Source organism: Saccopteryx leptura, chromosome 1 (genome assembly GCF_036850995.1).
Source record: "Saccopteryx leptura isolate mSacLep1 chromosome 1, mSacLep1_pri_phased_curated, whole genome shotgun sequence".
Taxonomy (NCBI): domain Eukaryota; kingdom Metazoa; phylum Chordata; class Mammalia; order Chiroptera; family Emballonuridae; genus Saccopteryx; species Saccopteryx leptura.
This window is the reverse complement of record NC_089503.1, coordinates 218,727,908-218,752,319: the sequence shown is the minus strand read 5'-3', so window position 1 is coordinate 218,752,319 and position 24,412 is coordinate 218,727,908. Positions and strand designations below refer to the sequence as shown.

The 24,412-nt window shown below is 34.8% G+C and overlaps 1 protein-coding gene across 6 annotated transcripts in view; it reads left to right on the top strand.

The window, feature by feature from the left end:
- The window catches only part of LRBA (LPS responsive beige-like anchor protein), a 629,646-nt gene that overhangs the window by 165,047 nt on the left and 440,187 nt on the right, over window positions 1-24,412 (top strand). For all 6 annotated transcript variants that reach the window (XM_066386366.1, XM_066386375.1, XM_066386349.1 and 3 more), the window contains exons 32-34: window positions 10,632-10,706; window positions 12,203-12,336; window positions 18,512-18,573. In XM_066386366.1, coding sequence (XP_066242463.1) covers window positions 10,632-10,706; window positions 12,203-12,336; window positions 18,512-18,573 — 271 coding nt within the window. The remainder of the gene's footprint in view (window positions 1-10,631; window positions 10,707-12,202; window positions 12,337-18,511; window positions 18,574-24,412) is intronic.

Below are 24,412 nucleotides of genomic sequence, written 5' to 3'. Positions count from 1 at the left end.
TTTCTCTATGTGAGAGCATAGTTAATATCTGTCCCTGTGGACCTTAAACCTGTGTGCCTTGAGAAGATTTCAGTTCTGAGTGAGTATCAACAAAAAATGAACTGCTCAAATTTAGTAGCAGATTATTGGTTAGTAAAAAATATGCTGAGAGTACAGGGTGCATTAGTGAAAAATGAGAATTTACCTGGAGGAAACCATGTGAATACTGAACATAAATCATTGAGTTTTGTAGCAGTATAGTTTGAATTACTTTGAAATTCTGATATCAAAATGGATGTCTAAAATTTACATGTGGAACAATTAAAGAGAAACCGGGACTGGTTGACTTAGAGTCCAGAGAAAGATTTAGAACTTTTCAACTTTAAGTGAGGTAAAAGATTTTCACCCAAATAATTTTATAATTTTTCCAAAAAATTAAGGATTTGTATATTTACAGTTTAAAACACTGTACATTATTAAAACTATGGTTAATATATAAATATTGAGTATTCATATAAATTTCAGATTTTAATTTGAATAATTTTCCTTAGCCTTCTGTACCATTTTATTAGCAAAAAGTATAATCTAACACTAACAATGGCAAATGTATCTTAATTAGTGGTAAGAACTTTTTTTTTTTTTAATTTTTTTAAAAGACTTTATTCATTTTAGACAGGAGAGAGAGAGAGAGAAAGAGAGAGAGAGAGAGAGAGAAGGGAGGAGCAGGAAGCATCAACTCCCATATGTGCCTTGACCAGGCAAACCCAGGGTTTTTGAACTGGTGACTTCAGCATTCCAGGTCGACGCTTTATCCACTGCACCACCACAGGTCAGGCCAGGACTTTTTATTAGAGAACAAGTTATGTCTTGATATATACATATTTCTTTTTTATTTTTGTATATGAATATTTTAAAGAAAAAGAGAAAACATTTTTTAGTAAATATATCAAAATCTGGCATTTTAAAGTTACTCATCAGTAAAGTTTTAATTTCCCGGAATACAATATGTATTAAGGTGCTGTTAACTCTTTCTTCAAATATGCTATGGTGGTGTTCTACTGTGAAGCAAACCATCAAGGGTTAAAATTAAAGCTAACCTAATGAACTAAATAGACTATTCTTCAATAATTTACATACTGAGTGTTTATTAATTTGCATAATTTAATAATTATACTACCTACTAGACTATTAGGCCATGTACATATTAATTAATATGCTTATATTTACTGTTGAAAGAAAAATATTTGATTGCTTGCCTTAAATAAGATTTGATCCCATAGGCTTATCTTTACTCATTCAATAAAAATTTTTGTTTTTTAAAATTTAATTTAATAAAGAGTTTTTACTGAGCATGTAGCCTCTTCCCTCTTTGAATTGGCCCAGAATGGGTGGGGTGAGAGAGAGGGAAAAAAAGAGAGAAAGGGAAAATTTAAAATACAGTATTTAGGAATAAAATATTGGCATTTGTTTTCATGATACTTTATTGCAAAGGGCCTTATTTATTTAGATCCTTAAGGACCATGAATAAACAGTTTCTGTACCCTGGATAGATGTTAAATGATCTATTTTTATTTTCCTTTTTGTTCTTTTGAATGTCTGGAAAACTGTTAGTTTGAAGGAGCCAGTTTATCAGTGCAAGGATAAGGGCAAGATAAGTCAGTATCACTCCACATGCTGGAAGCAGCTTCTGTGTTTATGTATGTGATCATCCGTTAAAAATGTTTTAATGTTAAATTAACAATACATTTATGATTTTTTTAATCTGAGTTGAAAATATGCAGAATGTATTTTGGATATTAAATTTATTGCTAGTTTATTTATATTTATTAGGTAACTATTTCTTATGCTTTAAAAAGACCACTTTGTAAATCTTTTTCTGCTCTAGTCTCTTTTACATTTAAAATTGCCATTAATTCTAGGGTAGTGTCAGAAAAGCTTTTTGTTACTATTTTATTTAGAGCCACCATTTTTGTCTTTTTCAGATTTTTTAATATGGATTTCAGCCTATTAAAGTAAGGGTCAGTTAGTTTTACATATACTTCCTAAAGCCTCATCCAAACCCTCTCTTGAGGTTTATTACTTCTGTCTCTACTTTTAAGTAAATGGGACCTTATGTGTTTCTTCTTTATCAACTTCAGAAAAGTTCAAGAAAAACTAAAAACTACCAATAATTCTTTTAGAGACAATGTCTGATATACTCTAAATAAAGATGGTGTATAAAAACGACCACCAATCAGAAAAATAAAGCTCAGAAATATTTAATCACTGGTAATAGAAGTCAGAGGCCAACCATGGTTCAGTGATTCTATAGTCAGTAATTTAGGAAATTGCAGGTGTCATTACCTGAGTGTAATAAGCTATCTGGTCTTTGCAGCACTCTACAGAGTGTTGTGTAGGAACAAGATTGGACCTGACTCTCAGAAATGCCTGATACTGAAGAGTGAAATAATTGTTTCAACTTCACTTTCTTTTGCTCTCCAGTTTGAAATTTTATTGTGAAAAATGTAAAAGATAGAAATCTATTGATGGTGAAATAGGAATTGATGTATGTGCCATACAAATTTTTCAGCAAATTAATCTTATGCATTATGCTAGATTCCATTCATTTTGTTAGAGCAGAATGGTGGATATGGGAGGAAGGTCAGCAATAAACCAAAGTCCCAGTAAGAAGAAAAGTATACTCTGGTTATCAAGGGAAGGAGTAGTAAATGTGTTGTGGAAAAGAGAGGTTCACGATGAATCACTTCATCTTGTAGGAATATGCCCACTCTAAGAGGTTGGCTTAGTAATTATCCAGAGGATAATTGTGGAAGATTGCTGTCGTGCCCTCTCCCCGTAGGAACAGCCTGTGGGGCATTCAGCAGTCCAGATTTCTGGATTCTTCTGTTTGGCTGAGATCTGGGAATTAGAACTGCTGACTGTTGGTCAGGTTCTGCCTAAAGACCAAGCATGTTTCAAGGAAGCTCAAGTTGTCCAAGATCCTTACTGTTTCTGAATCAGGTCAATCTACAGAACCCCTGATCTGAGCCTGGCTGTGTTTGCTATACCAGAATTAACTGTACTTCCCTTAGCTAACTGAAAGAGCAAGTGGAATCTCAGTGCCCAGACAGCTGCATTGAGCCTGAGGAAATTGTGCAAGCTGTATGAGGCAGTGACAGGCTTTTAATAAAAGTATTATTTTGTATAGAGGACAAGTGGCTAATATTTACGGATATGTTTTGTTTTATACTGATCTGATAAATAAAGGTGTTAGAAATGCATTTTTTATATCAGTTAAATCTAGGATTGATTTTTGCTTTACAGTTTCTAGACTTTCAACAGAATTAACCTTTGGTTTCTTAAGCTTTTATGGTGAATATTGTAAAGGCATTTATTAAGCTTCATATCATTTAAATTATCTGTACTTAATGTCACGGGAATAATCATTGAAGAGTTTGGTGGTTATTTTAGCCTGAAGTACAAAATAAAACGGAAACATGGGAACTTAAAAATATATATTTTTAAATTTTAAATTTATTTGAGTAACAGTGTATCATTTTCAGGTTTCAAAGATTACAATGTCTGTGCACTCGTGTGCTCCCCACCCGAGGTCTGCTTTCCTTCTGTCGCCAGGTGTTTGCCCTCCTTTACCCACTTTGCCCTCTTCCACCCCCTTTCCTGTCTGGTCCCCACCATTCTGTTGTCTGTATCTATAAGGTTTTGGGGTTTTTTTGTTGTTAGTTTGCTACATTTTGTTTTATGAGTGAAATTGTATGGTTTTTGTCCTTTCTTGTCTGACTTATTTCACTTAGCATAATACTCTTAGAGTTCCACCTGTGTTGTCACAGATGGCAATATTTCATCTTTTTTAATGGCTAGTAATGTTCCATTGTGTGTGTGTGTGTGTGTGTGTGTGTGTGTGTGTGTATAAAACTTTTAAAACACATTTTAAAGACAGAGTAGAAGGGTAAGAAAGGAAGCTGTCGTTCATTGTGTATTTTTGGTGTCCAGGCTGTACGTGCTTTAATTTACACTCAGTTCTGTAAAGTATGTACCACTATTTTATAAATGAGGAAAATAAGGCACAGAGGGCTTAAGGAACTTTGTTCAAGGTCACACAGCTAATAATATCAGAGGCCTACTGCTTCCCTAAACTTTTAAATCACATAACAAGCCCTTAAGGGTAGTTATTATCAAAGACACCGGCCTAATATTTTAGAGGTAGCATTCAATTTGAAAATGGTTTTATTGTGGGCAGCTGGTGAGGGAGTGTTTTCTGTAAGTGTAAAACATCTTTTCTAAAAAAATTGGTAATCGAAGTTATGTGAGAGATGGATGATTGAGATAGTTTGAGAGGTTAGCAGGATTTCTGTTAGATGGGAAGGAGTAAGGCTCTGGTCTTAGATGAGCTGACATTTCTTTTTGAAAGAAGGGAGGAAATGGGTTTCAGGCTGAGCAGACTGAAGGAACTTTTATATTTATTATGGGAATTTAATAGGAAAGTAATATATAGAAGACTCAACTAAAAATGGATAGGATGAGTCACAAATATATAAGTCATTCAGACGAGCTCTAGGCTTTTGTTATGTAACATCTTGCAGGAATGAGGTGTTTCTGTTTGCTGTATCATTCTGGCACAGATGGTTTAAAGGCAGGATTCTAGAAATCTGCATGGCAAAAAAGTCACTACAAACTTGAAAAGTATTTGTAATGAAAGGTAAATGCCACTAATATATAACACATAATTACAAATCATAAATAAAGATTGCAATAAAAATGCTCAAAAGGTCAGAAGAGTCATTTATGTTTCCAATAAATTGAGAGAATATGCTCAATTTTACTAGTAATTAAAGAAGTGTAAATTGTTTATTTCTTCAGGGCAATTAGTCAGTTTTTATCAACATTTAAAGTGTGTGTTTATTGACTTCTAGGAAGCTACCTCAAGAAAATAAAGGCGTGCACATGTCTTTATGTAAGCATGTACAGATAATTTTTAATATGGTAGAAAATTGGAAAGAACTCAAGTCAGTGTCCCTGAATTTGAGTTGGTCTGATATTTTCTCATGACTAGAAACAGATTATACTTCTTTGGTAGAAATATTATAGAACAAATAGAAAAGAAAATCTAAAATTTTGATTTGTGACAGTACTGATAATCACCACTTGTATGGTTTGATCTAAGTGTAACTACCAGGTACTTCCTATATTGTAAAGTTACTCTCCCTTTTATAATTAACAAGTGATTTTTGGGGAGATACTTTGAAATTATTTAAATATTCTGTTTCTTAGATCGTTAATTTATTAGGTCACTATGGCCTGATGGCTTCCTATTTTGTCAGGTGGGTTATAATCAGTTACTATCATTATTTTGATGCTCAGGTTATCTCCAGTTTAGTCAGTGGAAGTCCCTTCAAGCTGCCTTCTTTTTCCTTGTGACATACACTGTAAAATACCACCAACAAAGTGAAAGGGAACCCACTCAAATATGGAGAACATACTTGTCAACGATATATCTAATAATAGGTTACTTTCTAGAAATATAAAAAGAAATATATAGAGGGGCAAATATACAGTGATGGAAAATGATTTGACTTTGGGTGATGAACACACATATAGAGGTGTTTACCTGAAACTTATGTACTCTTATTGATCAATGTCATCACATTAAACTTAATTTCTAAATAATAATAAAAACTTATACAACTCAAAACCAAGAAGATAAACAACCCAATTAAGAAATGGGCAAAGGACCTGAATAGAACTCCAGTGAGGGCATACAGATGGCGAATAGACATATGAAAAATGCTTCAAGTCACTAATCATCAGAGAGATGAAAATTAAAACCTCACTCCTGTCAGAATGGCTGTCATCAATAAATCAACAAAAACAAATACTGGCGAGGATGTGAAGGAAAGGGAACCCTTGTACACTGTTGGGAATGCAGACTGATGCAGCCACTGTGGAAAACAGTATGGAGTTTCCTCAACTTAAAAATGGATCTGCCTTTTGACCCAGTGGTTCCACTTCTGGAAATATATTTGAAGAAACTCTAAACACTAATTTGAAAGAATATATGCACCCCTGTGTTCATTGCAGCTTTATTTATTTTTATTTATTTTATTTTACTTTTTATTTTTCCGAAGCTGGAAACGGGGAGGCAGTCAGACAGACTCCCGCATGCGCCCGACCAGGATCTACCCGGCATGGCCACCAGGGGGCGATGTTCTGCCCCTCTGGGGCATTGGTCTGTTGCATCCAGAGCCATTCTAGTGCCTGAGGCAGAGGCCACAGAGCCATCCCCAGCGCCTGGGCCATCCTTGCTCCAATGGAGCCTCGGCTGTGGGAGGGGAAGAGAGAGACAGAGAGGAAGGAGAGGGGGAGGGGTGGAGAAGCAGATGGGCGCTTCTCCTGTGTGCCCTGGCCGGGAATCGAACCCGGGACTCCTGCACTCCAGGCCGATGCTCTACCGCTGAGCCAACCGACCAGGGCCATTGCAGCTTTATTTACAATAGCCAAGGTGTGGATACAGTAGATGAGGGGATAAAAAAGCTGTGGTACATTTTACGATGGAATACTACCTGACCGTACAGAAGAAGGAAATCTTACCTATCCATGCAGCAGCATGGATAGACCTAGAGATTTATGTTAAGTGAAATAAGCCAGACACCATATGATCTCACTTATTTGTAGAATCTTAAACAAAATAAACTGATAAATAGAAGCAGAGGCATGGAATATACAGAACAGACTGATGGCTGTGGGGTGGGATGAAAGAAGGTGAAGGGATTGAGCGAAAGAACAGATAAAAAACACAGACACTGCCTGACCTGTGGTGGCGCAGTGGATAAAGCGTCGACCTGGAAATGCTGAGGTCGCCGGTTCGAAACCCTTGGCTTACCTGGTCAAGGCACATATGGGAGTTGATACTTCCAGCACCTCCCCCCCTTCTCTCTCTCTGTCTCTCCTCTCTCTCTCTCTGTCTCTCCCTCTCCTCTCTAAAATGAATAAATAAAAAAAAAATTAAAAAAAACAACACAGACACTGACAACATTGTGGTGACAGCAGAGGGAAAGGGATGAGGGGTAGGGGGAGGTCTGTGTGGCTGGGAAGAGACTGCTTTGGGCAGTCGGGCACACGGTGGGGTACGCAGATGATGTTTTGTTGAGTTGTACAGTTCAGACGTGTATGATTTTGTGAACCAGTGTCACCCCAGTAAATTCAATCAAAAAAGAAAGAAACAGAAACGAGGTGTTTTGTACTTATTTTGTACTTTGCTTTCAAAGATCTCTAAGTAACCATTTTTCTCTCAGTTGAGAATGGTATTGAGGAATGAAGATCTGGGCAGGAGGTGTTGGGTTTTGCTGCTCCCAGGGGGCAAAGCTAGGGACTGTGTGTGTGTGTGTGTGTGTGTGTGTGTGTGAACGCGGGCATACATTTTACATATACTTTTATATATACCTACATTTAGTGAAACCATGATTCACACAGGTGCTCTGAGTGTATTATCTCATAGCTTTCTTCAGTCTGGTTTACTACTTAAGGGTCCTCCTCGTATTGTTTGGGCTCCACTGTGCCCTGGGCCAGTGCGGCCTCTGCCGGTGCAGCTGCCTTCCTTGCTCTGCCCCAGCTCACTGTTCGCAGTCTCTCCAGTTCAGGAAGGTTTGGGCAGGAGGCTCCTTCTGCTCTGGCAAGCACAGAGGTTTTATGTTGTGGTCATAATGGGAAAATAACAGATTATACTTGTAAGACAGGATTATAGATTCTCAGATAAGAGCTCCAAACTTCAAAACCCAATTACATTTACTGCCACATTTGGAATCCTTTAGTAGTGAAGGGGGTAATTGGAGATAGTTTACTAACCTTTGGAACCAAGCTACATACAGTAGGGTTCTTAGGTATCCATCTTCACCACAAGCAAATCATTATACTGAGACAGTGTATGTAAATTACACAACCATTTTCCCTCTATCTTATATAGTCTGAGGGTGAAGGGTGGCAACGTAAAGATTTCAAGTAGTTACATAATGCTTCCTTATTTAGTCTTTTTTATTTTTATTTATTTTTGTGAGAGAGACAGGGAGAGAGGGACAGGAACATTGATCTGTTCCTGTATGTGCCCTGACCAGGGATCGAACTGGCAACCTCTGTGCTTTGGGATGATGCTCCAACCAACCAAGCTATCTGGCCAGGGCTTTATTTTTTATTTTTTTTTAATTGATTGATTTTTTTGGAAAGATGGAGGAAAGAGGGGGGGAGAGAAGTTTTCCTTTGTCATTTCATTCTGTTGTGCATTCACTGGTTGCTTCCCATGTGTGCCCTGACCAGGGATTGAACCTGCAACCTTGTCGTTTCAGGATGACACTAACTGACTGAGCTGACTGGCCAGGGCCCTTATTTGGTCTTTTACTAAATCTCAGATTTGGTTGTGTTTCTTTCTTGATTTTATCCACTGTGGTTTCTCACAATTTGGTCTCAACTTCTGGCTGATTACAATTGTTAAGGTGCCTTTGATCGTAAAATGCATTGATTTGAGAAATGCTGCCCTGTGTAAAAATTTGCATCTTATCAGGATGATGTAGGTTGTTAGAATTGTTACTTAGAGATTTTCCCCTCCCCTCTCCCCTCCCTCCCCTCTTGTTTTCTTTTTAATGAGCCCATGATTTTGTCTTTCTTTGCCTGACTTCATCTCAGGTCTCTGTCAGTGTATTCCTACTAAAGACCACCCAGATAAAAGAAACCTATGGTTGGGTAAAGTTAGTTCAGTGAGAGAATGCCAGACCTAACTTTGGGTTCCGAGCCAGCTGCTGAGCACACCAGGAGTGGAGGGTCTAGTTGATGTTGCCAGGCCAGCTCCCAGATGTCAGAGCCTGCTTGTCTTCCTTCTCATCTGTTCCTACCATCTTTCTTTCTTTGTACATCCTACACGAACATTTTTTCTTTTCTCGTCTATCTTTTGCACACACCACTTTGTCCCCTCTAAGTGCTTCCAGGACACCCATGCTTGAAGTTTGAAAAACAGATCAAAGCATCAGACCTCTTCTAGTGCATTGATCCTTTGAGCTCCTCTTTCCTCCTTGTTTATCAGCTTTGCGTAGTTTTTGTTTCATTTGCTTCAACATGTTTGCTGTCTGTCTTGGTCTATCCCTGTGTAGAATTGTGATGAGATTTCATTCTGTATTTACCCTAATACTAGTTTGGCACCTTATTGGACACTGCTCTCAGAAACTGAGATTTCACTTCCTGAGTAGCAGCTGCAGGCGCAATGCATATATCCTTATGCCCCAGGTTGTTAGGATGACATTCCAGGTTCCAGTGACTCCCTGGTCCCTGGGTCATAGATGGGCATTTTATACTGTATATGTCCATTCTTTTCTTATTCTCCCTAATACTAGCCTTAGAGAAAAAATGATTCTTCCTGTTTTTTTCAGGTCCTACTTCTAGCTTACATTTAATGATGTTCTATTCTGTATATTCTGATTCTTAAATAGGGGCTTTATTTTTTCTCTACTCTTGAGCTCTTTAGAACGCCTCAAGCCTCAGTAATTATCCTCCCAATTAGTCTTCTCACTCTTTCAAGACTTTGTCATTCTGTATATTGTTTCTGTTCCTGGATAGTTAACTTCCTGGTGATTATTTTCCTCTTGCCAAGCAAAATTTATAAGCACAATTATTTGTTTAAACCATAAAAGCAATGACTCATATAGAACTAGTGTGAATAATTTACATGGTAAGAGGGTGAATTGGCTGCTCAACAATACAGGTATACAAGAGTATATGAGGGTATGGGTAGTAAAATAAGATCATATGGTGGAAATGAACTTTACACAGTTTGAACAAAATAGTGACATAAAATAGGAAATAAAGAGGGAAGTACATACCAGGTGGGACAGTTGATCTACTAAAATATGGGAGATGGGTATGATTAAAAGGATTCTTTTTGCAATGAACAGAAATCTAGAACTTTCTTGTGTTAAGCTCTCTTGGCTTATAGAGTTAGATGGATGAAAAGATGAGATCTCTGCTTTAAAAAAATTAGTATAGTAGGAAGAAAGATGTTTAGAATTTAATTGACATACAATGTGACAAATCCAGTAACAGGATATATACTAATTACAGTGAGGACACAAATGAGGAAATATGAACTGTTTGAATCATTTAAAAATTTCTCAGGTGTTCATTGGGTTGTGTTTGCTAGACTAGCCTTCAGGAACAGTCAGAGTATGGCAGAAGTTTTGGGGACTGAATATGCACTGTTTTTATGGTAATGGAGGTAATAATACCTGTTTTAGACTAAATTTGTAATTGTTTCTGTTTTTTCCTTCAGTTGAAAAAGGTTTCTACTTTTATATCTCTGTTGTCTCTTGGTATTGAATAGTAAGAATTGTGACCCAACTTAGTAATAATTTGCTTTTCTATTACATTTGCATCCGATGGATGGATGAATGATTGGTTAGTGTGATAATTGAACTTAAAACTAAGGTTTATATGTTAAATGATTCAAGAAAGACCTTATTATTTGGCAGATTTTAATCCTATCCAAATTATAATGGGCATTTAAAAATGCATTGTGATATATTTTTTGTTGATTTGATATAAAGATATTATTTTTGTTTGAACCCCTGTATCTAAAAACAGAAAAGTCCTATAAATGGTTTTTATTTATTTATAGGTAGTAGATCATCTAATGCAAAGTTGCCCTCGGTGCCAGCTGTTGGTTCAGTCCCGCAAGACCAAGTTTCAAAGATGAGGTACTCAAGCTACTGATTTGGACATTTGTGATTAATTTCTTTTGAAGAGTCTCTAAACTGTTTCCATATAGTTATTTTTAAAAATAATTTTTTTGTTTTTATTTAAAAAGCCTTATATGACAATTAGTAACTGGACTATTTTAGGGTTTCTTTCTAAAGCTTATGACATGTAAAGGTTTTTATGAGAATTGGCTGTTTGTGATTGATAAATGCTACATGCATAGCAAATATTTAATTACACAGTAGCTTACGACTTATTTTTCATATGATGATAAACTGAAAATTTAAAATTTGTTGTTCCTCTTCCATAAATAAATTGCTGAAAAAAAAGTTAAAATTAATCAACCAAAACCACAGTGATACTGAATTGTAGATAGATTTTTTTTTACCTGTCATTAATGTTGTTTAATTGGGAATATGCATTACAAATTCTGATTTGGAATTCTTTTTCCAAATGCATATTTTCCACAAGTAGAGCCCTTGTGGCCGAGTGTCCAATCCTTTCCCCAGCGGGAGCGGTCACAGCACTCCACAAGGGTAGGCACGTAGGTGCTGCAGGTGTCGGCTTGCAGCTGTGGCATCGTCCAGGGATAAGGGGCTCTGTGGGATAAGTACCAAGGATGAGCAGTAAGGGAAGGAAAGAGAAGGTTACTGACAGCAGAAATTCCCAGCAGCTTACCAGTTGATAGTTTCAGTAGCAACTCTAGTTGGTAGTATGAATAAGAAGTAGTACTTATGTGAATAATATGATAGATAAGTAGTGGCTGTTTGTGTATATGTTTGGTTTATAAGTTAGAAACTAAGGCTGTGGATACCTCTGAATTTCCTGAAATGCAGAGAGCTTTTATTTTTAGCTCATTAAATATATATTGCTGTGTATATATGTGTGGTTATGTGTGTATCCATAAATATTAATATACATATATATACACATATAGTCTAAAATACATATATTAAATGTGTAAATTGAGTATTATTATCAATGTGTAAGTGAACTATTCTGTTTTCAAGTGGAAAGTTGGTTAGATTGCATTAGAAACAAATTGTTACAGAGATAGGAATCAATAAAAAAGAACATAAACTGATTCTTTCAGTTTATAAGCATTTATTGAGTCTCTATGCTGCAGCTGGGAACTTAGAAATGAAGACATAGTTCTTGAATTGAAGGTGCAGGTGGTTTGGTGGTGAATAGACAACTTTAATAAAGACTTGATAGAGTTTTTTGAGGTTATAGGGGTATAATGGAGTGCTCTGACCTGGCTGGTTATGACTTCCAATAAGAGCTGATGCATGGAGTGGTAGTTGACCAGGTCGTCTGTCAGGGCTGGGGACAACCAGAATCATACAAGGGCAGTTCAGGCAGGAGGAATGGTATGCATAACAATAAAGAGTTTTTAGTTTTTAATTTTTCACCTAATTTTACATTGCTGTGGGAACTCATAAAAAATGGATAAATTCCAATGAATAACTCAGGTAACTTAGCATCTTTATGTTAGTATCACAGAGAGGCTGGAACATGCGTTGGAAAAGGCAGCTCCTCTTCTGCGAGAGATTTTTGTGGATTTTGCACCTTTTCTTTCCCGGACCCTTTTGGGTAGCCACGGACAGGAACTGCTCATAGAGGGAACAAGTAAGTGGTTTTTCTTTATTTAATTTTATATAAACATATGTGTAAGTTTCAAAGGCTAAAAACTTAAATGGATAGTGAGAGATGCATGGATTTGCATTTTTAAGTGTTTCAACTTTTGACAAGGGTTTCCATAGAGAGTATATTTTTTAAAAATATGTTACGCCTCACATTTTAATCTGTTCATTTTTTATCAGTGATTTAAATGAAGCAGAAAAATATGCACTGAACAAAAGAATGAAGAGTTTTTTTTTTTAACACATTAAAATGAACTATGAGACTAGAGAATAGGAGAGACTAGTGTTACAGTAATTAGTGTGGCATTTCCCTGGGGCTTAACTTGAACTTAAGATCCATATAAACAACAGTGTATTGCCACATATTAGGATAGTAAATTGCCAAATATTAGTCTCTATTAGTAGTATTCTTTTTACAAACACCTAGAAATAACAGTAGTATTGTACTCTATCCTGCTTACATCATACATACATTACTGGTTCTTTTCTATGTTATGTACTTTGAAACTATGTCAGCCTATGTAATGTAGAGGTAGATCACTGAGTGGATTGGAAAGCATGCTATATGTGAAATGGATGAGGAGTATTGGGACATTTAAACATTTTATTTTACATAGGGCACTTACCATGTAGTGAGTCTCTGCAAATATTAAAGAGGGCAACTCGATCAAGTGAAAGTAGACTTAGGCTGAATTTCCTCAGATAGCAGTTATCAGTTCAATGGAGAACAGTTACTTCTATTTAAGAGCTTAATAGACTGACTTTAAAATACCAGTCTTCATCCCATAACTACAATTTTTTAAAGAAGAATCTAGAGGACTTTTTAAATGATAATGTAGAATTATTTTTTTTTGGGGGGGGGGGAGTAAAGATGGACGAATATATGGTGATGGAAAATGATGTGACTTTGGGTGATGGACATACAACATAATCAACAGTTCAAATGGTATGGAAATGTTTACCTGAAACCTGTGTACTCTTATTGATGAATGTCACTTTATTAAATTTTATTTCTAAATTTAAAAAGTGTTTGGACTAGATGTTTAATAACTATAGCTTCTTTGTGCTCATGGTTAATGGTTTAGGATTAGACATAGATTCTCATAACACTGAAAAATCATGGGAAAGCACAATTATCTGAATTTCAGTCTCTTTAAATATCAATTTACAACTTTAGTTACCATAATTTTTGTTGGCTAACAGACACTGGGTGATCTAAGGAATTTCCTGACACTTGTGAAAAAAATCCTTTTTTGTAGAAATTAGGATATAACGGAAATGCAAGATATAGGTCAGTTAACATTTTATTTACATTTGAGTGTTAACTATAGGCTATCAGTGCTTTATTTGATTCTTAAAATAGCTCTTTATAAGTTGTAAACCTTTGCTTAAATAGAAATTTTATTATTATCTCTGTTGTAGAGGTATATGGAGTTGGTGCTGAACAATTTGTTTCTATCTAGTCAAATAATATCATTAATTTATTTGAAAAAGAAAGTTCAGGTTTTAAAAATGTTTAATTTAGCCTGACCAGGTTGTGGTGCAGTGGATACAGCGTCATCCAGGGATGCTGAGATCTCAGGTTCAAAACCATGAATGAGGTCTGTGGCTTGAATGTGGGCTCATCAGCTTGAGCACAGGGTCGCCAGCTTGAGCCCAAGATCGTTGGCTTGAACAAAGGGGTCACTGGCTCAGCTGGAGCCCCCCAGTCAAGGCACATATGAGAAAGCAATCACTGAACAACTGGGGTGCTGCAACTATGAGTTGATGCTTCTCATCTCTCTCCTTTTTGTTTGTCTCACTCTTGCTAAAATACACACACACACACACACACACACACACACACACAGATATTTAATTAAGTTTGGGGTGAAAAGTTATTTTAGCTGCTGTAGGATATAATTTATTTAGCCATGGAATATTTGATCTAATGAAGTAATACAATTTGAAAGGACTTCAATTAAAAAAAGAACTTTAATTTATATTTCACATGTCAAACACTTTTTTTTTTTTTTTTTTGTATTTTTCTGAAGCTGGAAACGGGGAGAGACAGACAGACTCCCACATGCGCCCGACCGGGATCCACCCGGCACACCCACCAGGGGGCGACGCTCGGCCCACCAGAGGGGGATGCTCTGCCCCTCCCGGGCGTCGCTCTGTCGTGACCAGAACCACTCTAGCACCTGGGGCAGAGGCCAAGGAGCCATCCCCAGCGCCCGGGCCATCTTTGCTCCAATGGAGCCTCGCTGTGGGAGGGGAAGAGAGAGACAGAGAGGAAGGAGAGGGGGAGGGGTGGAGAAGCAGATGGGCGCCTCTCCTGTGTGCCCTGGCCGGGAATCGAACCCGGGACTTCCGCACGCCAGGCCGACGCTCTACCACTGAGCCAACCGGCCAGGGCCCAAACACTTATTTTTTTAAAGTGACATGACAACTTATGTGACCTATATTTTATTTCATGATTGTAAGATGAATGTATTAATTATAGCCTTTTGGTATAGCAAGGCATTGCTTTTTAGTTGGTCTTTGAATTTTATAATAAATCCAACAAAATAGGATCACCTTAGATTTTCAAAAGTAGAAAACCTGCCAGTTCATGATCCCTGAACAGAATCTTTGAGTCAGTTTTATTAGTGGTAAATTCTGATAAAATGATAAGGGAGATGATGTATTATTTATTGCTCAATTGTAAGCTTGAACAGTGCCTACTCATTGGACTGGTGTTCATGAAAATAGCAAACAAATGTAAGAATTTTTATGTAACTTCTGTGTGTATTTTAAGTTGTAATCTTTGGGGTAGTAGTCTTATGCATTGTAGAACAGAAAAATTTTGAGTAGCAGTGATTGCAGCATACATAGTACTATAGAAAAATCATTGGACAAAACTGCAAAAGACTTTGGTTTTAATTTTGCCCTTGCCAGTGACTAACTGAGACCAGGTACTGGAAAATTATTACTTTTTAATTTTTAAAATGATTTTTTTAATTAAAAAATTTAAATGAATATTTCAAATATTTATAAAGTAGAAAATATTTAGTATCAGTGAACTTATTACCAAATACCAAAATTGTCTTTGTTTTGCCATAATGGTTTGCTATATTCACCTTCCTTTATTTTGTTTATTATTTCAAACAATCCCAGACATCATGTTGATTCACCCCTAAATAATTCATAAGTTCATGTAAAAAAAGATATTTTCTTACATAATCATAATTATTGCTATTATACCTAATAATACTAATAATAGTTCCATGTCATCTAATACTCAGCTCATATTCATCTTTTATAGAAAAATAAATTTACATATATATTTTTTTATAATTAGGATATCAACAAAATCAATGTATTACATTTGGTTATGCCTCTTATGTCTTTATTATTGTCAAATAGTTTGCCCTTATTTGTTCTTTGCTTTATGCTGTTGACCTGTTGAGGAAATTTGGATGGTGGTTTGGTAGAATGTGACATATTTTGGTACTCTCTGGCTGTTTCTTCTTGGTGATGTCATTTAATGGTTTCTCTATCCTGTGTATTTTTTTGATGACTTGAAATTAGATTTAAAACTATAATTATTTGTAATACTTCATATTACATCAGTCCTAGAATCACATATTTTCTAACTGCTTAATTTTAGTGCTATTTACCCTTATTTTTAAGTACTTAAAACCCTTTGTAAGGATTGAATTTTACTACTTTTACTTTTTTAAAAAGGTCTTCCAAAAACCAAAAGGAAATTACTTTAAAAAAGTTTATTTTAAAATGATATGTGAGTTCACTGGACCTTTTTTATAGGTCTAAGTTTTATTAAGGGGTCTTTGTCATCTTAATTTTCCAATATCTTAACATATTTTTTTATTTTACCATTATTTATTAATTATTCTTAACAATACTAAGCACTAAATTAACAAGAAAATAAGGTTAGAATTGCCCCGAAAATTTTAGTGCAGTAGAAAAACAAACCAAAACAACTTATCACTCTTGGATCACCCTCAGTTTTCTTATGATGTTGCCTAACGTATTGCATCAATTTTAAGATGACAGAAATTTATTTTCTCAGTTGGATCAAAAACTGGTATTTGAGGAGGACAACAGTATCTTAGATCTTAACAATGGTTTGTGACTTTCCAGTGGGCCACAGTACATATATACATATATATATATCCATCCTGGCCCCTTACAAATATACAAAATCCCACTCCAGAAAAACCATGAATTGTTCTAACCAAAGTGTGAGATGTCATTAGACATTTTGCTGCCAACTCACTGAGCAGAGTGCTTGCTTCTACTTGTTGAATCTTCACATCCAACTATGTAACATTTCTTCTGATTTGCTAACTTTTCTTATTGAGAAATATGACTGGAATGTATAGTTTTTTTAAAGGATGTAAGTATTGAACTATTCTGTGATATTTTGTAAAGGGGACAAAAGAGCACCAAATCTAACTTTGAATGTCCCAAGACCGTTTCTATCATAATTGTTCATGATCTAGTGCAGGGGACCAAAACACAGGGGTCCTAAACACAGGGGTCGCCTAAAGCCATCGGAAATACATATTTTATTTAAAAATGTATTGTATAATAAATATGTATTTTCCGATGGCTTTAGGTGACCCCTGTGTTTTGGTCATTTGACCCCCGCCGGGGTCGCAACCCACAGGTTGAGAACCGCTGATCTAGTGGATAGCGAAGTTTGAACCAGATAGAGCCCCAATGCTTTACCATAAAAGGAAAGTTGATAGGAATTCTGGTAACACTAGAATAAAGCAATTGGGAATAACGACTTAGTTGTGGAAAGATTTGAATTTACTTGCCGGAGTAGTGGCTTTTGAAGTTGAAGTATATGGAACTTCCTGTAGTTGGGTTACATTTTATGAAAAGTGACAAGGTTTTAGACCAGCAGAGGGCTACACCAGCAATGAGAAGTGGAGTATTGTGGAGCCCTTTCTTTCAGCCTTGGCATTAGTCTGAGGAGTTATGCTCATCTTAGTTCTATGGAAACCACAACTTAGTTAGTGACCTCCCTGCTTAATGAAACAATGAGACATTGAGCAAAATGGTGAAATGGTTCTAATTTCCCTAAAAAATGAAGTCGGGGGAGGTGACTGTTTTACTTGAATGCTATTTATAAGGCTGAAGAATGCCAGCATGTGCCATCAGTAGGTATGAAACATCATGACTAAAAGAGGAGATAAGAAAGAACTAGAGCATGGAGAATTAAGGAAGGGAATAGAATGCCTACAAGAGCTTTAATGTGGAGAAAGAAAGAAGGGAATTCTATACCATGTATAAGGGCCAATGGGAATTATTTTAGTTGTTACAGCCTGGAACCTAAACTTGTATTTGCCTAGAAAAATACAGCAGAATAAAAATTATAATTTTTCTTACTATTAGTAGTATAATTTAGTAATTCAGTGCTTTGAATGATTAACATTGCTTTTTAAAGATACTGGTTATGAAATGTTCTTTGAATAAACTACTTTAGATTTTATTGGTAATCAAAATTAAAGAATTCTTTAGATAATTATATATATAGCAGTTCCGTCCTGAGATATTTCTGGTGATCACAAATGAAACATAAAAGAGAAAATGTAAATGAATTTATATATAAGAAATCTAGAATATATAACAGACAACGGCTTGCACTTCTGTTAAGGTTTAGTGTGAGGTCACAGGTCAAGGTACTAATAAGAGTGTTTGGGATGTCTGCTGCCATGAAACAAAATGGAAACTTGATTGATAGCTAGAGGGTTGAAGGGAGAGAGTGTGGTGGAGAAAGCAAAGGTCAGGGAGCCATTTCCCTTCTCTGCATGTATAACAATCAACTCTCTCCAAAACAAAATGTAGATGATATTGATCAATATGGCATATGTTGTGCACATTTCTATGAGTATTGTGAAATGTCATTATATATGAAGCTGTAATAAATGTTTTAGTAGTTTGAAAACCGAAGTAAAATAGTTTATAAAAATTGTGGTAGGTTTGATGCCAAGTGTAAAGTAATTACGGAGTACTTTATTTACTCATATGATCAAATGTTTACATTTTTGGTTCTTAGTAAGAGATGTTAAATTTTATTTTACCTATTTTTTGCAAAGGTGTATAACAGAAATCCCTCATATTTGTTTTCACTTTGTAATTTTTGTTTTTAATTCTCTTTAAAATAGGTCTGGTTTGCATGAAGTCTAGTAGTTCAGTTGTGGAGTTGGTTATGCTACTGTGTTCACAGGTGAGTGACAAGAATAATGTTGAATTAATAGTGAATTCTCATGTGAATTACTTTGCAAGGAAGATACAATTGTTTTATTCAAAATTTTTGCTGTAATAAAGTTTTGACTTTGCAATTTAAAAATAATGTTATTTGTATTCCAAAAGGATTACTCTTTGTCTTTGATCCTAGCTGAATATTTTGAAGTTAGAGCTAAGATGAAATGGATAGGTGCAATAGAAACAGAACTTAGAAATGTTCAGATCAGATGATCTAGAGATGGTTAAATTTTTGTGCTGCGTGTATTAATGTTATAGAAACAGATTTATTTCTGTATCTTGTAGAGTGCCACTTTGATTCCCCTGGGAATAATGGGTTTATTTCCCTTTTGTACAGAGGTTATAAAATGAGTGATAAATAATTTTGAATTCTTGTCATTGCTAATTATTTTTGACATGTAGCATAGATTTGGGAATACCTTAACAAAATATGGCAGCCATCATAAGGTGAATAAATTAATTTCTAAAAGCAAAATTACTTTTAATGTTCAGAAACCTTATATTTTATGTGGTAAACTTGAATGGTATTTTAAAAACCTATTTAAAAAATCCTGTTATGTTTTCTTTTCTGTTTTGCAATTAAATACATGAATGTTTTTATTGAGAGTCTTTGTAGTCTTTTTAAAATGATATCTTGCTGGTAGTAAATTCCACTACTTAAAACTTTAAAATAGCCTTTTTTAATAGGAAGGGTTTGGTCTGGAGGTCAAGGGTTCTGACCCATTTCAAAACCTTTGACCTTCATTTACAACCCTCATGGTTTACTTGCCTGACGAATAAGGATAATGCAAAATTAATGTTTCTTTGCATCGATTTATTCATTTTAGTGCCTATATTGCCAAATTTATTTAGACTGTGCTGATGGACATTTCATGAATACAAATTAAAGAATCATAGAAGGTGTGAAAAATCAATACTATGCACTGTCAATAAAATGAAATAAGAACAATTACTTCTAGAGATTACATGTAATGGATTTTTATAATGAACTTGTGAAGAGTAGTTACATTTTTAGTGGGCTTATTATTCTTAGATTTAGTGAGATTCATGTTTTTATAATTTAATCATATTTTAAAGAAAACTATTTCTTTAAAAGCTTATGGGGAAAAATTTCACATTAAGTAACCTGAATTGAAATAATTGCATGATTATTTCTTGGATGGAAGTTATCATGTGCCATTCTTATACTGACATGAAATTACCCTTAATTTTAAGGTTTTGAGTGTTTCTTCACAGTATGAGTTTACTGTTTTTAGTGCAATATTTGTTTCAAGGATGAATTTTGATCATGAAATTTCACTTTCTAATGTAGAAAAACTTAATATGTTTTTGATACAGGATAGCTATTTCAGATGTAGTGGAATACTACACTTTAATGTATTACATAGTTAAATGCAGAAGCTGAAAAGATAAAGAATGACATGTTTTAATATACCTATTTGTCATGTATGTCACATTGCTGCTTAATAGTAATCCAATCAGATGGGATGTGAAGCTCAGTAGAATAAGTTGCAAAAGTCAGATAGTCTCAAGGTTTTTGTTTAAATAAAATACATTATTGGTTATTCGAAGTCCTTCACATTTTTTATGAGTTCTTCATAAGTCCCATGCCATTGCTATAAGTTGTAGCACAGTGTAAAAAATGATGTGAAAAATGAAGCCAGAATTAGCTCCAGATGTATACAGATTGTTCCAGGGTGATAATTACATTTTTCACTTTGAATTTTCCTAATTCAAAGAGGTCAGATTGGCAATCATGAAAGTGATTTATTTTGTTAAGAAGTGAACTATCTTTTGCCACATGAAAGCTTAAGAGATATGAAATTGAATTTGAAGTTGACATTTTGCAGATACTGGGTGGGGATGCCTTGAGTTTGATTGATACTTTTTTTTAGTCTGAGATAGGGTGGGAAGTGAAAAGCTAGCATCTTGCTAAAATTTTAATTAATTTTTTAAGAGGAGATGGACAGGATTGAGTGGCAAAGATTGAAAGATCAGGTCAAAACTCGTTTTTAATCACATAAATAATAGGATATGCTTATGAACTTAACATCTGCAAATTTGATTTAAAACTTTACAAATTAGTTGATGTTAATTTTGTGACAGTCAGCCATCTTCTGATCCTTTTTCTTGAATTCATTCAGAACTTATCTTTTGCATTCTTTTTACAAGGTGCTAAATATTATCCAAATTTTATTGCAAAAGAGAGGAGAGTCTAAATTAAAGGAATGGGGAAATAATCACACTTGGTTTGCTGTCATTAATACCAACAGATCACAGTATATTTTCTTAAAGCTTCAACTAGGATTATATTTTTCAGTATCCATTCATTCATTAATAGGTTGGTTGGAAACCATTTCATATTTTATATCATTAAAATTTTAACTTTGTTAAGGCAAAATGTTACTATTTAGATTTGAATAGTTCTTTAAAAATACTTGGCATTATGTTTTTGAATAAATATACTTACAGTTTATTAAATTAGGTTTATTCATGTATTGGCTTCAGTGTAAAATAATTCAAGAACTATGTAAGCTTCAACACATGATTTATAGCTTCTTTAAAATAAGACTATACATTCTTTAGAAAATTGTATACTCTCTGATGTACAGAAAAGATTGAACAAGTTCTCAATTAGTTCAGATTTAGTTCTTCACAAGCATTTAACTTATTTGTGTGTGGTTTTTATTGTGTATGTATATAAACCTCATAGAAACTTATATGAATTTAAAGAAAATGTAAAATAGTTCAAGTAATATAACTCTAGCATTGTGTAAATTGTTTGTATCTTGCTCATTTGACATTAATATCGTTTTTGAAAGAATTGACATTGCATTCAAGGCCACTTTATAAAAGCGTTGCGTTGCTCATCCTAATTCAGTCTGACATACATTCCAATAACACTACCTCCCTTCTTGGGTTTAAAGCTAAATTTATGACTGTGCATTGTGAAGTGCATCATTTAAAAATGGTTTCAACCCAAAACATCTAATAAATAAATAATGTGTATGGCTACTCAGTAGTAGACTTTCTAGACTAGAAATCATTCCATCGGATACTCAACAGTCCACTATCGGAGAGGGCTGTCAGATAAATCTTATGGTAGCTGCATTCATGTCCTGTAAATCACGTATTATTGTCGGAGCCTTCTGCCAGGTCATCTATTCTTTTCCCATTTATCAGAAATGCATAGAGTATATATAGAAAAACTAGAAGTACCATGTAGTCTGGCCTGGCATCCTATCCTGTCTCAGTAACTAATCAGCAACAAAATTTAATTTAAAATACTGTGTTAGTCTGATTTTTCTTTAAAATTTTTTTCATCAAAATATATAGGTTGTTATTTTGGGAAATAATTATATTTCCTTCATGTGAAAGTAATGATAATGTGTGGTCATTTTTGATTCAAGGGTTTCTTCCTGTAACTCTGAAGTATGAATTTAAAAATGATAATATTCATAAGAACCAAATATCACCATTCTTATGATTTCTTTGTGTCACTTTGTGTTTGAATTTTTTTGAATTGAGTTCTTTTTAAAATGTTACAGAAAATATTTGTCTCTTTCTTCACTTTCCTATAATTTCTCTGTTTCCATCTCCTTTTTGAATTTATTTCTTCTAAATATGTGACATTAACATTTTTGCTCTTGACTTTTTATATCAAGACCTTTTTGTTTTCATAGTTGTGATGAGTATTTTGAGGAAAGTATATAATGTAAAGAAAGCAAGTGGTGCGGGAAGCAAACTGGCTCTGTTCCACGGCACAGGATGGACACACAAATAACCACTGTATGTCCCTTTGTTGTTAGGGCCCTCTTACCTTGTGGACTGCATTTCTTACCGTGGTTTTTTTTGTGTCATTCTCAAACTATGCTGAACTGTTTAAAGTCACCCAAGGCACATCGTACTGTTATGTCTTGGTGTATGCATTTTCTTTCCCTAGCATTGCCCTCCTTCAGATTTGGTGACTCTAAGATGGGCTTCTTCTTATTGAGAACTCATCTTAATTACTCTCTTCTCAGATTATCATATCTGTAGTTGGTATCTTTTTGCTTATCTGCATTTTAGTGCTAATCATAGAATGTACCACAAATTTTAAGTATACATGGGCTAGTTTATTATTTTCTTAAACCACCAGTCTTTCTCTCTGTACTGTAGGCCCTATGAAGGTGTCAGCTATTTCTGTTTGGCCTTTTAAGGTATACCGAGTACCCAACACAGTCCTTGCACATGATGGCTACACAATGAATATGTAATAAGTTAATAATTCAGTGCCTTGCTAAATTGCAGTTTCTTCTGGAAAAATTCTTTGACTCTTCTCTTCCCCACAGCTTTGAGCCTAAGTGAGGTATTCATCCAGAGCATTCACTGGCCCATATTCTAGTAACTTAATTCTTTATTTAAATTGCCTATGATTATTATTTCCCTCCTCTTAGACTGGAAGTTTCTTGAATACAAACACTGTGTTTTGTTTTCTAGTGTATCTACTAACATTCTGCTTAATATTCAATCAAATATACAATTGTATAAATGTTATTTTTAAATTAAATTTATTGGGGTAATATTGGTTAGTAAGAGCATATAGATTTCAACTCTACATTACTATGATACATGATCTGTATATTGCATGGTGTGCCCACCACCCAAGGTCAGATCATCTTCTGTCACCATATATTTGGTCCTCTTTACCTTTCCCTGTCCACCTATTCTCCTTCCTTCTGGTAACCACCATGCTGTTGTTTGTGTCTACGAGTTTAAGATTTATATCCCACATATGAGTGAAATCATATGGTTCTTAGTTTTTTCTGACTGACTTATTTTGCTTAGGATAATATTCTCAAGGGCCATCCACGTTGTCACAAACGGCAGTATTTTATCCTTTCTTATGGCTGAGTAGTATATATGTACCACATCTTTATCCAGTCATCTATTGAAGGACATTTTTGTTGCCACCGTGAATAATGCTTTGATAAACATAGGGATGATATATCTTTGTGAATAAAATTTAGTTTTTTGGGTAGATACCCAGAAGAGGCATTGCTGAGTCATATGGTAACTCTGTTCTTAATTTTTTGAGGAACCATCATGCTGTTTTCCATAGTGGCTGTACCAGTTTACATTGTCACCAGCAGTGAATGAGGTTTTTTTTTCTATATAACCTCTCCAACACTTGTTATTATTGTCTTGTGGGTACTAGCCATTCTGACAGGTGTAACGTGGTATCTGGTTGTAGTTTTGGTTGTAGTTTCTCTAATAGCTAGTGAAACGGAAAGTTCTCTCCGTTTGTATCACAACAAGTTTCAACACGTAAGCACATGTTTATTTGGCGCATGTGTGCCTCTATTTTTATCACTTAATGAATACATACTGATGTAGCAAATTAACTAAAACAAAGTTGATTCACGTTAGTCTTAATGTGTGAAGCCATAGTGTACCCATGGCTACTGATAAAGTTCATTTACGCAACTGTAATTTTTACGAATTTCAACAAGGAAGAAATGCTATAGAAGCATGTCTGTTGCATCCACCATATTCCCCGGGCTTAGCACCCTCCGACTATTACTTGTTTTTGTCCTCACAAAATTTTTTGAAGGGCAAAAAATTCAAAATTGAAGAAGATATCAAACAAGCACTGGTTCAATTTTTCGCATCAAAAGATAAAACATTTTTCAAAAATGGGATATATAAATTGCCCTCACATTGGCAAGAAATCATTAATAATAATGGCAATTATATTATTTAATAAAGTTTATTGACAGTAAGAAAAATTTGTATTTTGTTTTATTCCAAAAATGGACAGA